This window comes from Astatotilapia calliptera, chromosome 5 (genome assembly GCF_900246225.1).
Source record: "Astatotilapia calliptera chromosome 5, fAstCal1.2, whole genome shotgun sequence".
Lineage (NCBI taxonomy): Eukaryota > Metazoa > Chordata > Actinopteri > Cichliformes > Cichlidae > Astatotilapia > Astatotilapia calliptera.
Genome location: NC_039306.1, coordinates 4469556 through 4487572, shown reverse-complemented (window position 1 = coordinate 4487572; position 18017 = coordinate 4469556). Strand labels below are relative to the sequence as shown.

The 18017-nt window shown below is 40.8% G+C and overlaps 1 protein-coding gene across 5 annotated transcripts in view; it reads left to right on the top strand.

The window, feature by feature from the left end:
• kif5ab (kinesin family member 5A, b) overlaps positions 1–18017 on the top strand; it is a 72571-nt gene extending 54554 nt beyond the window's left edge. Inside the window, exons 18-29 of one of the 5 annotated variants that reach the window (XM_026166766.1) lie at positions 47–111; positions 1409–1518; positions 3272–3373; positions 3880–3940; positions 4034–4105; positions 4221–4325; positions 6898–7114; positions 8594–8699; positions 10530–10591; positions 12814–12841; positions 13209–13321; positions 14247–14306. In XM_026166766.1, the coding sequence (XP_026022551.1) occupies positions 47–111; positions 1409–1518; positions 3272–3373; positions 3880–3940; positions 4034–4105; positions 4221–4325; positions 6898–7114; positions 8594–8699; positions 10530–10591; positions 12814–12841; positions 13209–13308 (1028 nt within the window). In that variant the 3' untranslated portion in view covers positions 13309–13321; positions 14247–14306. Of the gene's footprint in view, positions 1–46; positions 112–1408; positions 1519–3271; positions 3374–3879; positions 3941–4033; positions 4106–4220; positions 4326–6897; positions 7115–8383; positions 8700–10529; positions 10592–12813; positions 12842–13208; positions 13322–14246 lie in introns of those variants that run through there. The other 4 variants (XM_026166765.1, XM_026166764.1, XM_026166767.1 and 1 more) reach the window with 4 other exon arrangements.

Sequence of the window (18017 nt, the reverse complement as noted above, 5' to 3'; positions counted from 1 at the left end):
TTACCGCCATCCTCTCGCTCTTTCTCTGTGTGTGTGCTTATTTCAGAGAGCATGTCACAAGTGACCAGGGGGGAGAATCACACGTCTGCCCAGAACTCCTGTGATATAAAGGTAACCATGACTACAGTGAGAGCAACTTGATGTAATGACCTTTTCTCGCACCCTCTCAGCCAACTGCAGGTGTGCGTGTGCAGGGTGTGTGTTTGCCTGTGACTGCACGTGTAGTTGGACTCAAGTGTGTAAATGACTGTAGGAATGATTTAATAAACTAAAGAAATTGTTTCATATATTCAGAAATTTGCTTTCAACCCCTTTTATTGGTAGTGTTGATAAGAAGATGACAATTCGATGTCTGTACAATCATTCAGACACTGCAGCTTTCAACTCATTGCCTTAGTTTAGAATAAAGACGCAATCATAGCAAGCTCGGCAAGGAAATGATAACTCACTGCCCTCTGGAACAGCTATAGTTTGTTAGGTAGTGGCTGCACAGATTATTGATTGTCATTCTGGCCCCTAGAAGCATTTTACATCATTCACAATCATCGAGTGGTAATATGAAAAGCAGATATCGGCATATGAATGTGACGAATCTGTAGGCAATGGGCATTATTTCTAGTACTGGAAGCTGTTTGCTTTTTGTTTGTGGTCAGTTTGTAGTCCAAATACCAGTGACCAATCACAACCAAGGCCTAGGCAAAAGAGGGAATGCAAAACAACGAATAAAAAGCAGTCAGAGGAACATCCAATGATGTTTTAGTCTTGCATCTTAATGTAAATCTATCTACATGTGTCCTGAACAATTAACTGCAAACAGCAAAACAGGAAGTCTCAAATATCAGATGGTTACAGGAAGCATGGCCACAGGACAGCCACAGAGTATCCTCACATTCAGCCGTCAAACTATTAAGTGACTGAAAACCACAAAGATTCATAATGACTTGATCAAAATGAGATTTGCCTAAAAAGCAGCACATCTTTTCAAGGTCAAAAGATTTGACAGAAATGAAGGATGAAATTCCAGCGATGCCAAATTCCCAGATAAAAGTAAATAGATGTAGTTTTCAGCTGCCAGACACTTTTAAACAGCTGGCGTTGTTTGTTGTTTTCATTATCTGCTTGTATTTGTGGATGTGTTCGTGAGAGCATCGAGAGCACACGAGTGTGAGCGTTCCTGTGTGTGTCACGCTCCACTTTCAGTAGCCGAGTCTCACAGTCCCGTCAGTGGTAGTGTATGGACAGCGTGGGGTGTGTAAGTTTGTGTTTAATGCCCGTGTGGTTTGGCATGTCCACATGTGCACCGGTGCGTGTAATTTTCTTCTCGTTATTTAGTCACTTTGTTCTCCTCTGACTCCCGTGTTACGATACTCGATCTGTCTCTTCCCCCCTTCTGTCGCCAATACCCCAGAGGGCTCTGGAGCAGCAGATGGAGTCACACCGTGAGGTGCACAGCAAACAACTGGGCCGCCTGCGAGACGAGATCAATGAGAAGCAAAAGATCATCGATGACTTAACTGAGTGAGTACTTCACCGTAAATTCTTTACTTTTCAAAACCAAGACTCAGTTTTTGGAAATCTGTAACTTGTGCAAGAGTTTGAAAAGAAAAGTATTTTAAGTTAAAGAATCAAATCGTTCCAGCAGAAAAATCACAAGGATGCTATAGAAAAATATTTCTTTCAGTCGTTGAGACCGTGGCACTGCGGAAATATAGGCCATGAATGTTTTCTAAGGGAGACAACTTACCGTACCACAGCAACACAGCTGCATGCTCAAATTTGAAATTCAATTTTACCCTCATAAGTGGTTTGTAAACGCTCAAACTGGGAATACATGTTTTCAGTATCTCTCAAACCTTCAACACGGTCTAAGCCCCAATGTTCAGACTGGCTGAAATGAAAACGTGTGGGTGGTTTACATGGTCAGGAAGCTGCAGAGCCAAGCTGCTACAACCCCAATGCGAGGAGCCACTGGCCTGGTTTGGCCTAAATGAAAACCTATCCCTTCAGGTACCTTGTTCTGATGATGTACTACACCAAGCGTGGCCATCTGGGAGGAGACCACTGGGCAGACCCTCTCTAGGGACTAAAGTACATTTTCCAGCTGGCCTGGGAGTATCTGTTAACACCCAAGGAGCAGCTGCAGAGAATTTCAGTTTGAACAGACATTTGGTGCTGCTCTGCTTATCCTGCTCACACAGCCTGATTTGGATAAGCAGCTTTAAAATAGATCGGAAGGATGGATGTCGGTGAGGTGGAACGCATATAAAACAGGAGCAGGGATGCCCTCCGGATCCTTTAAAGAGAATGTCAAAAAGTAGGTATACATTAAATGGTAGTGCAGATTGCAAGGATCACACGCAAATGCAAGTGTTTACAGGTGTGCACCCTTTTTTTGGTAAGTGCCACTGAAAAATATGTTGTGTCCATACTCTAATGGGGCATTTCAATGCTCTAGTTGTGACCTAATTACACACTTGGGCTACTTAAGTGCCCCTCTGCTCTGCCAAAATGCCTGTCTGGCCAGTACAGCCATGATTTGAATTAGGGGCAAAAATAAATCCTTACACTGCATGCACTAATGGTGCTTCTTCATCATTTTTGCTCCTGTGCACACCACTGAGCTGGAGCCATATGCCTGGGACTGGAACAGACAGCTCTTTTCTCATGTGACAGAAAGGTTTTGTAAGGATACCCTAATTAAATAAAATCAGAAGGAAACCAGTTAAAAGCAGCTAAGAACACTTAAAGGCATACTATGTGGGATTTTTGTAAAGTATGCACGTGATCATCACCGGTGACTCACTGGAAGTGTTTGCTAGAGATGATTAAACAAAAAAAAGTTGTTGGGCATCAATCTTTGGGGTGTGGGTGTGTGGCTCAGAGAAAATAATAGCATGAAGCTTGTGGCAATAGGAGTCAATAAAAACTTAATGACCAGGTAGCATCCCATCCCAATCTTCCCCGAGCATTTTGCAAATGTATTTATTTTTTATTTTAGAACTACTGTGGAGCAATCAGAAAATACAAATGTGTCCTTTCTTATTCATTCTTTTTTTTTCTCATCAGTGCATCTCACTCTTCAATCTCCAGCTCACTCGCTGTTCTCTCTGCCTTAGAAACAAAACTAACCTCCATTTTTTTTAATTCCATTCCTCCAAAAATCCCAAGGGTTGTGCTTATGTTGCTAATATCTACATCCCTGTGTTTTTGTAATATAAAAAGATAATATATAAAAGATGTCACGACTGAGTCACTTAACACCTTTTTTCAGTTGTAACCAGAGGCAGCAGCTGGAGCTAGAACAACTGCACAGTGACTTTGAACGTCTCAGAAGCCGAGAGCATCACAAGAGCCGGCAGCTGGAGGAATTGACGTGAGTTGCTGCTTTACTGTCCTGGCCGGCTTTCAAACACTTCACCATATGGAGGCCTGGGGGCGAGCTGAGCTGCCTCTTTTGATTTGCGTCTTCCATTTCTCTCTGTCATTTGTCTTCCTTTTGTCTATTTATTTTCCTCACGCTCGGGAGCTCTGACTGAATTCTATTTACAGTATCTTACTCTTCTGCTGTTAACTCTTTCTTAGCCTGCTCCTCTCTTGGTCCTTTTCTTCCTGTCTGACTCTCTTTGCATCTCCATTATGGAGTTTCAGAATAAGGTGGCAGCTGGCAGCTAATAGGCCTCTTTCTACTCTGACCTTTGCAGCATATTGCATCAGATGGCAGATGGATAACAGCCCATGAGTGGGGCAGGCATTATGTGCTGCCTTTGTTCTCTATTCATGAATTATTCTGGCAAGAATTTGGTAATCGTTTGGATAAAGAGAAGTTCAGTTTGACTCTTCTATGCGTCTGTGTCTGAGCATTTATCTGTCTGTCTATAGATTCCTCCATGAACGACACGAACAATCAAAACAGGATCTGAAAGGCCTGGAGGAAACTGTTGTAAGTTAATAAATTCTGTCACGATTCAATGACTCAGTCCTCTCGAACTGCTTTAACTGCACTATTTTCTCTGTTCCTTTATTCACACTGCAGGCTCGTGAGCTCCACACCCTGCACAACCTCCGCAAGCTTTTCGTTCAAGACCTCACAACTCGAGTTAGAAAAGTAAGAGACATAACTAAACCCTTTTACTCAACACATAGAAACAGGTGGTTCTGCCTAGAGTTACGGTGACATTTTCTATTCTATTTTCTATTTCATCTCCTTTTTTAATCGACAGAGTGCACAGATGGAGCCTGATGATACTGGCGGATACATCACCCAGAAACAAAAGATTTCCTTTCTTGAAAACAACCTGGACCAGCTTACAAAGGTTCACAAACAGGTAACAGCACACAGCTCCTACAAAACTTTAATTTATAGTGACAGAAACAGGAAACATTTGACCTGTCCACACCTAGTTTGAAAATTAAGACCAATGACCAGGTTCCCTTTGACCAGGGGGCCTGATTTCCCCTCTGCAGGGTTGCAGCAGTAAATCAAAAAATGTCTACGATGAATATGTGCGGCGGACAAAGAGGCACAGACAAATTCAAATACAGAGCTGTGTGCACTGTTTGTCATTTCTCTCCTGTGGGCAAAAGAAACGCTAGCACGATCGATCATCTCACTACACCAAGTTCACATGAAAGTCTCCTTGAAAACAGAGCAGCAGGATTTGTTAACCCCCCCTCTGTCTCCAGGGAAAGGACGCCTCATTGTATAAAACAGTAAGACTTGAACACTCCTGATGCAGGTGCAAACAGGCATTCTCGGTTTTTTCTCCGCACTCTGGCTTCCACACAAACTCTGAAAACCAACCTTGCTCTCAGAAAGTCATAAACATACGCACACACCTCATATTTTTAATATTCCTAAATGGACTACCGCCGTGGACTAAGTGTTGGATGTGCTGAATGTTCTGCAGGCTGGCAGATTGGTGAAAGCTGCAGTGCAGCAGTTTGTCAGGCAGAAAACCAATCCTAAAGTGGCTGCTGGGAGACTCCATCCCATCCACCACCTGCTGATACTGTGGGAATGGAAGGTGAAAGTCATGGTCATAAATCAGCAGTAAAGTGATAATGCTTGCAAATGGGCAGTGGCCACTACACCAAAGCTGCAAGTTTCTCTGCCGCTGCACAGATTTAATCATCTCTGTCTGTCCGTCAACTGTAAAAACTGAGCAATCATCACTAAACTATCTCGCCAGCAAACAAACTAACGCCAACAAGCCACAGGTGAATATCCCAAACACATCAATGCTTTGGCTGCTAGATAACTTTGCCCATTGTGAAAAAATCTCAGCTATAGTGCTCATTATCTCTGCAGGGTATGGATTAGTTTGCATGATCACACAGAAGCAGACCGTCAGTGTTTAGGTGCTCACTTATTAACTTTTGCGTTTAGAGGAAACATGCAGCATGAGGCAGATTTAAATCATTGCATCCTCGTGTTGATTTAGCTTCATAAATAATAACTTCAGAAATATAGGCACATGATAATATTAACTGACAAGTGCAGATATGGATTTTCTAGGCCAAGGCTGATATATATGAATATTTAATACAAGGTATGGCCACCTCTGGAATGATGCAAGAAGCCACCTGTCTGTGCATGGACTGCACAGGTGTCTGGATCAGTTATCAGGAGCTGCTCTCTGTTCCTGGTTGAGTACAGTGGCATCGACCCTCCATGTCCCAGTTGTGTTTTTTAGGAGTCACACTGAGACTAAATGCTTGGACGGGGAATTTCTGGATATATACTACTGATCCAGAAAGACCTGCAGTACTCTGGCAGTGTGGGGTCAGACAATATCCTGCTGAAAGTGCTGCAGGGGTGGGGTGCTACTGTAAGAACGGCACAACTGCAAGTTAGAGCAACTCGTCTCGGTATTACTGTTCATGCACATTTTCACCAAGTGAAAATCAGATCACAGATTGCCTCATGTGTCATGGACATCCAAAGATCCAACAACAGCTCCGACACTCATATCAGCATCTAGCAACTATGTTCCTTTAAATATACCCAGTTTAAAAGATCCATTACACCCATGGATTTAATACATGTTTAGGGAAATCATAATGATGATTATCATAATGTCACGCAACTGTTTACAGCATCTGCTCATCAAAGCTGCACAATATTCAAGAGGATTGTGAGTCTATTCTTCCCTTCTATGCTTAGGCTAATTCATATTCTCATGATGTTTTGAGGCTCTGCTGAGATCTGAGGTGTAGAGGAACAGCTGCCATGCTGGTCCCCTCTAAAATACCTTGAAACATTCATTGATTCATTTTTCTGTTTGTGTTCAGGCCCATTATTTTAATTCAAAACAGAAACTTAAATGGAGATGATTCAACAGAGTTGTCCTACTTTTTCCCGGTTGTAGATTTCTGATAGACTGGCTCTGTGTTCAGGAGAGTTCAGACTGAAGTAGTGCTCTTTACAACACTGGTGCAATTGTGGGCTGTCTCTTCCTGGTACAATTTTCAGGTTACACTTGATGTTTCTCTGTTCCACCCCACTGCACCCATTTGACCCTAACTGATCTGAAATGGACGTTATGGTCACACACTTCCTATGCTCCACTTTTTGTACTCTGCACTATATTCTTAGTAAAAAAAAATTCTTAGATTGCAAAACATATGAGCAACTCTTTGGGGAGGCAATGGTTCAGGAAGTAAAGTGGGTCATCTACCAATTAGCAGCCAGTGGACTGATCCCCTGCTCCTTTAGTCTGCTTATAAAGTATCCTTGGGCAAGATACTGAACCCTGAGCTGCCCTGGTGCATTCATCAGAGTGTGAGTGTGTGAGAGTGGAGGCCTGTAGCAAGAAAGTGCTTTGAATCATAGAAAATGTATAACTGTCTTTCTGTAGTTATAGCTTGTTTTTTGCACATGTCGGATTTGTGTTACAGCTGGTACGTGACAATGCAGATCTGCGCTGTGAGCTTCCAAAACTGGAGAAACGTCTTCGGTCTACAGCTGAGCGAGTTAAGGCGCTCGAGGGTGCGCTGAAGGAGGCAAAAGAAGGAGCCATGAAGGACCGCCATCGCTACCAACAGGAAGTGGAGCGAATCAAAGATGTGATGAGGGCCCGCGCTCCCTTCCGCCGACCCCATGCTGCGCTCATCGGTAACGTATACAAGTTGCTCACAGATTCAAAATAACAGCCGCAGTCTGCTAGAAATTACATGACAGTGCTGCATGTGTCATTTCTGTAAAAGCTTTGCGATTGCTTTAACACTGCAGTATCTTTTAATCTGTAGGTAGCTGTAAAATGCATCCAATCATTTAGTCTGCAGCAAATTCACAGCCACTGCATCGTTTCATAACAGTTCAGAGACACATATGAAAGCTGTTTCTCAGTAATTGGGCAGCACAGCACCTGAAAAACATTGAATTTAAATCAACCGATTCATCAGAACATGTCGGTTAATCCACTCAAATGTGGTAAATCTAAAAGTCAGTCTAATTTTCTTTTTATGATGTGATGTATAAGCCCCAAATTCAACAATAAAATAAGGAGGGAAAATGCATGCAAAGCCCATGCCACTTCCTTTGGCTGCACTGTAGGAAGGATATAGTATGTATATCCTCTCCAGCACTACATGTGTGATGTTGTACATGTAGACACCGTTGTGCGTTTCATCTCCCTCCCATCAGATCGCTTCCTTTGTAATGCAGCATGTGAGAAAAATCGTTCAGCATTGTGCAGCCATTCTTTTCACGTCCCTGTTGAGATTTTCCCACAAGCAGCATCCATTGTGTGCTTTGCCCTCTCTGCTCTACTCATCTGTTGTCTCCTTCCTACATTCCTCTTAACATATCACCACATTTTCACAACCTGCATGATCGAGCTGATGCCCTTTTCTTCCTCTTCCAATCTTGTTTCATATTCAGGAAGCAAACATGCATGTAACTGAATTCTCCTGCTGTGGAACGCACAGATATGCAAAGGACTGTTTACGTTGCACCGAAATGAGAAAAGAATTTACTTAAACAAAACAAAAAGCTGTCGAGAGAGTTTTTGCATGAAAGAATGTAACAGTTGGTGGAACATTGGGCTTCTAAGGATTTACGCGGTAGGCATATTCTCCTGAAAGAAATGCGAAACATTAGAATAACAGTGTAATTCAGTCTGATCACTAGCTTGCTACTTCAACTCAGATGCATGTGCTGCTGTAATGAGAAAATGAGCTATTGATTTAAATGAGCGCTTTCAGCATAATGATTTTCATTCGAGGATTAAAGCACAGCAAACAAGACTATCTGTGATATTTCGCTTTACATTAATATATTTTCAGTGTTGGGCTTTAAGCATCCTGTAGGGCAAATTAAATATGTCTGGCTTTAATGGATGAGTGAATCAATCAATACATTGTTCTCTGTTATCACTTACAGCCAAGCCTGTACGCCCTGGCCACTACCCAGTCTGCTCTCCCACCAACCCCTTCTTTATCCGAGGCTTCAGCGATCAGCCCATTGCCTTCTGCAACGCTGTTTTCCACAACAGGAACCAAGCAGCCCCTGCTGCTGCTGCTGCTGCTCCTGCTGCTACCTCTGCTCCTTCCTCTCCTATATCTGTTTCTCCTACTTCTCCCTCAACACCAGAGAGTGAGCCCAGGCTACCTGAGTCCAACTCCAATCAGAACAGCCCTGCCAAACACCTCGACTTCCAAAATAATGATGCACATGACAGCAATGTTCAAAACAATATGTGAGTAAAACAGCTGTTTTGGCGATTTTAGTCACTTTTTGTGGTTCTTACCATATTTCACCTTCTTGACTTTAATTAATAATCGGTATAATATAACTTTAACTAAGCCACACTTTCTGGCTCTCTCTGGTTTTATATGAGATCGTAATGAGGGGCAATACCTGTATGCCACTTAATGTTGTCTGGAACTTTCTTGAGTTTGCGTCAAGAGTGTTTACTAACCTTTTTATCTGACCCACAGACCAGTCAGACTTACAAAAAAGCTTCTTTCTCAATGTCTTTCATTTGAGTCATTTAGTGACTGATATCACCAGTTAATCCAATATGTTTACATAATAATTGGGTTTGTACTGTTAGCCTGCACTTTGTCCTTATTTTCTATTTTATTTATAATCTTTTAATCCATTAGGATTAACTCCGTGAATTAGGTTGTTTGAATGGATTTGTTTATCCTTACTCCTGCCTAAACATTTCCAACATGTATTTGCCTTTTGAACATTATTTAGCTTTTTTAAATCTCTGCCTTATTCGTGTCTCTTTCAACATTATGCACTCCACACTGTATATAAATGCCACTTGTTTTGCACATATTCAACTCTGTATATTTTATATATTTTATTATTATTATTATTATTATTTTATTTTATTTTTTTTACTATTTAATTTGTAAAAATGTGTACACACACACACACACACACACACACACACACACACGTAGGAAAATATTTAGTATACACATCCAGAAATGCATACACTATTATATATTGTACATATATTTATTAGTTTCAGGTTGGCCATTCTTGTATTTTGCTCGTTTGTGTTGTTGTGTTTGCACATCTCTGTTGCTTGTGGGGCTCGCACACAAGAATTTCACTCGCATGTGCTGTGCCAGTGTGCCTGCACATGTGATGTGACAATAAAAGTGATTTGATTTGATTTGATTTGTCTTTAACATAACTTGATTGATTGTAAAAGTTGAGCTGTTCTTCGTAGCCATAGTTGGCTTTCTTATTTATTTCATTATGGTTTCAACTGCTGTCTCCAGTCAAGGATGACGTTTGTCTCTTAGTTAGAGTGATGTGAAAACCCTTCACATTTTGATACATGCCAATACTATCAATGAGGTAAACAGTTTGAAAGTCAATTTTTGATATGACCACCGTTCCTCTTTGACAGAGCCTGAAGCCTCTTAGGCAGCTTTCTTGTGATTTCTGTAAGTTGTCTTCAGGAATAGTTTGCCAGGCTTCTTGAGGAACATTCAAAGCCTTTCTTTGGATGTTTCTGCCTTTTGTTCCTTTTGCTGTTAAGGTGACCCACACTTCATTAATGTTGCTGTCCAGGCTCGGGGGGGCCAGTCGATGACTGATTTATTGGTTCATTGTGTGTTTTTCTCTCTTTTTTAAAATATCCATGTATGCTTTTTTTTTTATTTCAAATCACTGTCGCGCTGAAAAACAAAACTGACTGAAAATGGAGAAAAAGAGACTAATGTCCAAAAGAATATTGTTTGAAAGACTTTCAGACAAGCTGTGGACCTGTTGCTCAGGATAACTCGACCTGATATCATGTAACAGACACACTGGTGCATGCTTTGCCACGATACTTGGGCTAAGACCTTTGCACAGTACTACAAATGAGTTCTGTCTGTTGCTGTTCTAAATGCATATAGTCTGCACTCTGCTTGTGAAGCAGTCAAAAGTCTTCAAGTTCATAAAGTTTTCATGTTTACTTCAGCTGTTTCATGTAATGAAAAGTCTCGATTATAGCTCGAGATTTTAAAAGATAACTTTCACGTAATGTTGACACGTGCTTGTGTTTCTGCTGTTTCAGGCCTCCGGCTGAATCAGAAAGCCAAGCAGACAACGCTTCTGAAATACTCGATTCAGAAAACGGTGAGCCCTGTTCAGATAAAGCCTGTAAAAAGTAATGAGAATTTTTATAATCGCAATCAGCAGAGGTAAATGGATTTATTTTTATGACTGTTTTTTTTAAGTGATTGTCATTATGCCATCATATAAACCATTAGGTTTGAATGTTGCTTTATATACTCTTCCAGATTGCTGGCTGTTAAAGCAGTGATTGCCCTGCTGCTGTCATAAACCTTTCTTTTTGTTCATATTACGTTTGTGTAATGAAGTTATAGTCAGTAGATTTAACTCTCACTCTGAGCCAGTGGGAAGTGAAGTCAGGGATTTCTTCTCCTTCTGCATAGAGTGATATTAGCAGGATACAGATGATCGTTTTTGTAAAACTTCAATGAAAAATGTGCAGTGAACTGCTCCCGCTGCTCGAGGTTTTTGTTTGAGGCAAAAGCTTTTTGTGTCTGTGGGTGTGTGTGAGTGTGCGCGCTTGTCTGCACCCGTCGGCGACAGACTCTGGAGGAGATGGATTAGGCTTGCTGTGTCATTACTCAGATAGAGACAGGTAACCGACAGACAGGCTGCGACGCCCACCTCAGCTTCTGACCCAGTGATGACAGTTGTTGAGTTGTGTAACAACACCACACCTCTTTGATTCTCAAGGAATATCAATAAAAGTCAGAAACAGGGTTTGTGCCAATAAATCAGTCTGCTGCTACAATATGAGCTTTTAATTAAATATCACAGATCACTACTGATTTTCACTACCTTAAAGCCTGTTTGAACCCTTAAAGGATTTAATCAGGCTTAGTTCAAGTCTGGTTTCCCATTATTATTTCTTCTGTCAACAATGCTGTGGAAGAAATGTCAATATTTTGCTCTTTTTGTCTGTAAATTTCTGATTTTTTTTTCAGCTGCTTTTTATTCATTCAGATTTATTTCTTATTTTCCTTCATACTAGGCAAACGTCTACTGTAATTATCATGTAATCAGACTTTTGAAGCCATATTTCTTCTGGTTCATCACTACTTTTTACCGTTGTTATTCTCAGTGTCATGAATTTCAGTGAGTTATGAAGAAATGCACATCTCAAAGATCAGCAGCCTCTTATTTCTTATTTATAGCATGTTTAAATTTAACATTCACAGTTACAGTGTCTACATGTGCAACATCACACATGACAGGATAAGGATTTTTATTAACTGTCACAATATTTTTTTCTACTTAAGGGATTAAACTGAACAGGCCTCATAATCCAGTCAAGCGTGAGGTCCCATGATTGCATCCATCTCATCAAATTGTGCACAAATTAAATAAAGTTGCTTCTGTGCATAAATTAAATAAAGTTGCTTCTGTGCATAACAATGGATAAATCCACAGAGGCTTGCTAAAAACTGAGAAGCAACTGAAGTGTCTTGTTATGTTTTGTCAATACGTTGTCATGCAGAAAGGCCAAGTGGATGTTTGGTGAAATGAATCTCTGTCACAGTAATTCAGGTAGAATGCCAGCCTCCGAGGGTTGAGTTAATAGAGTCGCTGCTGGGGCTGAATTCAGTTCATCAGGTTCTGCAGGATATAAAAATGATCCAGGAACCAGTATTAAAACCAGACCCAATTTCCCAAGAAAGTGTTGTTGGTTTTCTGCTAATAAAAGTCCTTGGGATGGTTGTACTTTAATGCAAGGACACCTTAGATGGGAAACACGAGGCACTTATGGTCAAATGGCAGTGTTTGCCACTGTTTATTGGTCATTCGTTCAAGCAACATTAAATGTGTTTATGTCCTGTAGAGATGTTACACAATGAAAACTCTTCAGGTGCAGGTGAAAGTTACAAAACCTATAAGTGACAGTCAGTATTTGTGTTACCATGGCATCAGTCTTTCTGGTAACTTTAATGATATGTTAGTAGAAAATAACTTAATGACCCTGCCCATAATCATTCCCTAAGCATGAAGCTTTGGGCAGCTAAACCTGTGCTGGTGCTGCTTTTCCATCCTTGCCTTACTGATGGGGTTGCCAGATCAGTAAAGTGCTTGTAAAATGTGTTAGTCATTCAAATGTGAGATATTGGCGTCTAATACAATACATTATGCAGCTGCTTGTTCCAAGGCCGTCTAACTTCACTTTCACATTAGGCTGTTTTAATTGAACTTACGTGTCTGTTACAAACCCACTTTTCCTCCCTCACTTCACACGCCACCAACCTTGTCACTGTGCACCTGCCTGCCTCCTTATGCACTCTTTCTGTCCACAGGAAACACCACAGATATCAATGACAACAGGTAAGACCTGAGCACTCTTTTGAAATAACGGCAAAGCACCTGCTGGTGTCTGTCGCTGACTTACTGGAGGGTAGAAATATTGGTTGTAATTAGCTGTCTTTTAATTTCAGTGACTAATTAAGTTAATGCAGCTAGTAGCAGTAAATAATGGTAGAAGCATACATCACAAACTGTGCTGCCACATTTGTCTTGCACACACTGATCACACTTCTGTTCGTAGAATGAGGACTTTAAAAGCATTGATTTGACTCTTTCTGCCATTTCTTTCTGCATCACTGCTGCCCCCTTGTTGCTGTCACTGCTACTGCTGCTGCTGCTGCTGTGGATGATGCTGCAACGACATGTGGTTCTGCTCTATCTGTCTTAGCATGTGTCTGAATGTGAATTCTGTATCCAGAACTGATGTGTGTGACAATCAGGACCCAGCTAAACTCTACAGTCTGCAGCCAGAGGCTTCAGCCAGCTAATAGTCCTGAGCAGGTAAGAAAGCAGAATGGGGAAGCTATTTATGGAGAAGATACACTATTAACAATTCATAACCATTCAAATTGGTCATTATTTATAATGGTTATGAATTCTGGTTGTAGGAGTACGCTGTGAATTTCTCGCCAAGAGCCCCAACAGACTAGAATCAGCACTGACAGATTTGGTAGTAGGATGCATAGAAGCGTGTTAGATAATGCCCGAGAATGGACATTTTCCTCAGTTCATCGTGCTGTAGTAAAATGCGATTACAATTGATGTATTGGGTCATGAGGTCTTATGAATCAGCACTATTTCTTTAAGGCTGCTTGGCTTCAGCTCTTTGGTGCTTTGTGGGCAGCTGTAACAATGTGAGAAACCTGGGTGAGTTTTTATTTTAAGAGTGTGAGACACTTTGCACAAAAATACCTAACAGACATGATCTGTATGCACCTTCCTTTAAAAATACTTCCTTTAAAAATACTTCACTGTTGACAGTGAATTGACCTTATTTAGGAATGCATATTTAATTTAAACTGCAATCATGTTAAGACTAATAATGTCCAATATGCTATATATTCCTCCACTCTAAGTAATGCAATGAAGATGAGGGGACGTTATTCTAACTTTTCAAGTCCTTTCAGCTGGAGTAAAGTTTGCAAGCGAGTAAATACAAGTCTTCCACAAAGCTGCTGAATTTTATGTGCTGTTAAATCGAAATCGTGCCCCAGAGTACACTGTGCAGTTCTCAAATAAAAGTAACTCCTTAGTAAAGACACCAGGTATAAAATGACTCGAGACATGTTCCTTCTGGCATTGATGGCATGACTCACTGGCTGCTGTCTCCTGTTTTCTGCAATCCTTTGCTTTCACCATTTCTCTCAAATGTATCTGTCGCTCTTATTCACTATTTCTGTCTATGTCTGTCTCTCTCTCTCTCCAGGCAGACGTTTTTTCTGAGGCCTCTGTAAATCTGCATGCAGCTGATCACTGTCCTCCCAGTCTCCCCTTCCTCTCGCATCCTCCTCACCTGCTGTAAACAGACCTCCTGTGTCTTTTTTAGGCACCCTGCTTGTTTTCTTCGATCCTTTCTCGTTTCTGTATTATGACTTGTGGGGTGTAACAGTTTGACAAGCACTGCATCTCAAATGCCTGACCTGGCAACCTACACCTGTGATGCTGCTGCACCCCCTCCCCCATGACTTGAAATATGAAGGGACCACAAATAGAAAGGTGGGGAAGAGAAAGTGCCGTGTGGTAGGTTTCCACTAGGTTGTGCTGTTTGTCTCAGTGAAAGACTCAGTGAGGGATGTCGGCATTGAGCATTATGATTATTATTAGAACTATCATCAGTGTCATTGATAAACATATGGAAAATCTAAAAGACAAAAAATACTAACAACATGAAAACAGTTTGATCCTTGTGATCACTTTTCTGATATTTATACTTTTCACTGCATGTTGATTTTCAATGTTGGTTGTCAGCATTTTTCAAAAAATATGTATTAAAGAGGAAGAACACTAGTGAAGCAACAATAAACATGTTAAAGTCCCAAAACCAGAATAGAAGATAAGCATCGAGATGTGTGCGCTGTTAGTACCAAATCTCATTAGAAGAACAAAAGCCAACAATGCTCCAAGCTGTCTATCAGAAATCTGTGACCTCCACAGCCTGTCTGTGGCTCTCAGTAAACAGTCAAAAACAGGTCGTGCCTATATTGTGTCATTTTTCAAAGTGAGTTTCAAAGTAATTCCCCCAAAATGTTTGAGGACTGCTCTTTTTAGCAAATGTTAGTCAGTGTACTTGTTAAGGACTATGTTCAGTCATGGATATAAACACATTTGGTGCTCCGGTGAGCATTTACCGCAGCAGGATGATGTATGCAGGACTTACTAAAAATACTCCACGGTTCATAGTGATCAGGAAAAATGTTAGAAAAGTGTGAGAGTGTGGCTCAGTGATGAGTTTTTGCACAGCACATGAGAAAAAGATATGAGTATTCTTAGTAAATCTACCGACGCCAGCAAACTACACTCACTGGCCACTTTATTAGATATACCTGTTCAACTGCTCATTAAACTAATGCAATGAAGCATCGAGGCAGTTCTTCAGGCAAAAGTGGACCTAACAAAGTGTCCCTTGAGTTTAAAATACTCATATACACATATACTGTGGGTGATAGTTGGCCAGGGCTTAATATAGACAATAAACGTATGAGACTCCATAAGACTCTTTAAGGCACAAGTTTGTGCTTTATCAGCCTCAGAGGACACATTGTAGCAAGTTTTAGCTGTGAGCAGAAAGCAAAGACAAAAGCAAATGAAGACAGATTGTTTTGTAAAGACTCATCGTGTAGTTGTAAAGGCAACTTTACGCTGTAAATTATCCCTTAAAACTGCCTGTCAGGGATTGTGCGTGAAATATTTAGTCACTGTCATGTTATGCAAGAGCATGGCAGAGTGGAAAAAGTGTGTAGCAACTATTTTTATACTAGCTGGAAAGAAATATATTATTTATTGTTTGCTCTACTTCAAATATTTACTGGCTATTTATCTCTAATTTGTAACGGTTTTCGAGTGAAGCATTATCATTTTGTTTTGATGTGCAACTGTATTATTTTTATAGTCCCTGTAGGGAATCATAAAGATTTGAGATTTCTGCAGTTTTGTGTGAGAGCCGCCGTTCCAAGAAACGTTTAACAAAATGACTAATCTTACGGTTCTTTGCTGAACCACCTCAGAGTGAAACCAAAGCCCCGACTGTAGTGAGTCACTTAAATAGGATCTTATTCTGTGCGAGCTCTAAGCTCTGCTGGAGACATGAAGCAAGGGTTACTCCAGGTTATCAAGAGCTGATACAATCCTGTCTTATCCTGCTGACTCACACACACACATGCGCACATGGATGTAGCACCTCATCAGCCAGTGAGATATTTGACCTTTGACCCCTAAGTACAGATAATGTATCAGTCCTGTATTGATTGGGTGTAGTCTGAGTTCACTCGCACACTGACCGTCAGTAGCTCCTCGCCACCCGTCACATTCACTCTGTGCACCTCCTGATCAGACAGTCAGGATGGAAGGGTCAAGGGTGACAGTGGACATTGAGCTTTGCGTGTTTGTGTGCAGATAAAAGCTGTCTCTCATTAGCAGAGTTTTGCACCTGCTTCTAACCAAAATGGACCAGTAATGTGTATCAAAGCAGTCTACAGGTTAGTGTGCATGAACAACATATTTGTCTTTAAGTGGACGAAGGAAGGAGTTTTATTTTCTGAAGTGCACAACAGTGTGGCCGTGTTGCAGACATACACACTTCCTGTGCTGTGTGGTTGCTCAGATACGTCTACTTCACCCTGTAATAGTGTTTTTCTACAATGTTATAACAAACATAGACTGTATATAAAAGATGGACATAGTCACCACATCACCCAGTGGTTTGTAAAGTTCTGCCATGAAGTCTTGAACTGAGCTTGTTGCCCTTCTCTGTGTTTTTGCTCGTAGTCTGGTTTCAAGAGTTGATGCCCCTGCTCTAAAGTATCCCCAGCTTTCTCTTTCTTTTTGATTCTAATCAGAACTATAATTGATAAAATGAACAACATATCGTATTTGATAAGAACTGAAGTGTGAGAGTTAAGAGTTATCAATAAGAGTTATCAGGAAAGTGTTTACTGAGGTAATGGAGGGAGGGAACTGAGGGTCGCTTTCACATCAGAGTGTATAGACCTCTACATAATGTGACATTTTATTGAACCCTGAGGAGTCAGACAGACTGCAGGTTTGATCCACTCCGGCTTCACTTTTCAGACTCTGCAGCTATGTCCTCCTTTCATATTCAGTATATGATGAAAAACATAAGGATTTATCTACGTGATATGGTTTAGTACCATTACCTAACCTGCTTATGCTTTAATGGGTCAGGCGGGTGGGGTGTGGTGCTAAGGTTACCAGTCAACACACAGAGACGGGCTCACATCCACACCTTTAGACAATTAGGTCACCAATTAACCCAGCTTATGGATGTCTTTTAATATCCTAATTTTAACTAACTGGCACCATAAAGTATTTAATTACTATACTACTATATTTTTTACGGTTGTCCCTCTTTAACACAAAGATGTTACTTGTAACAGATAATTATTATTACAGGACTGAGGTTGAGTGAAATGTGTGTAGCATTCTAATTATTATTACATCCCTTTAATTGCCCTTTAAATCTGAGTATTTTTTTCATCATCTGTCTTTTTAAAAGGTAATAAAAGGCCACTGAACTTTTGAAGTTGTGTGTGTTTACATAACCTATAGAAACCGCGAGCTGAACATAAATGGCCTTTCTCGTCAGCACGCTGTCGCTGAAAACAGCCTCCTGCACTGTGGTTGCTCATCAAACTGGGAGTGTCTGCGTTTATTTTATTTTTAAAAAACAATTGTTCTGTTTGTCTTAAAGTAATTGTAACAAATCTAAAAAAATATTCCGACAAGATCAAAGAATTGTGATACTGTATCCTGAACATGCAGAAAGAGGACTGCAGGAATGGCCGAGCGGTTAAAAAAAGACAGAGGCGAAGTGTCTGTGTTTATTTGTACAACAGTGTGTTGTTTTGTTTGTTTATGGCGTGTGATTTAGTGCATGAACTACTCTCTTCTGTAGCTGCTGAGAAACAGCGCTGTTATTTCATGAACTCACCTTTCAATAAATATGATGCTGTGCACAGAG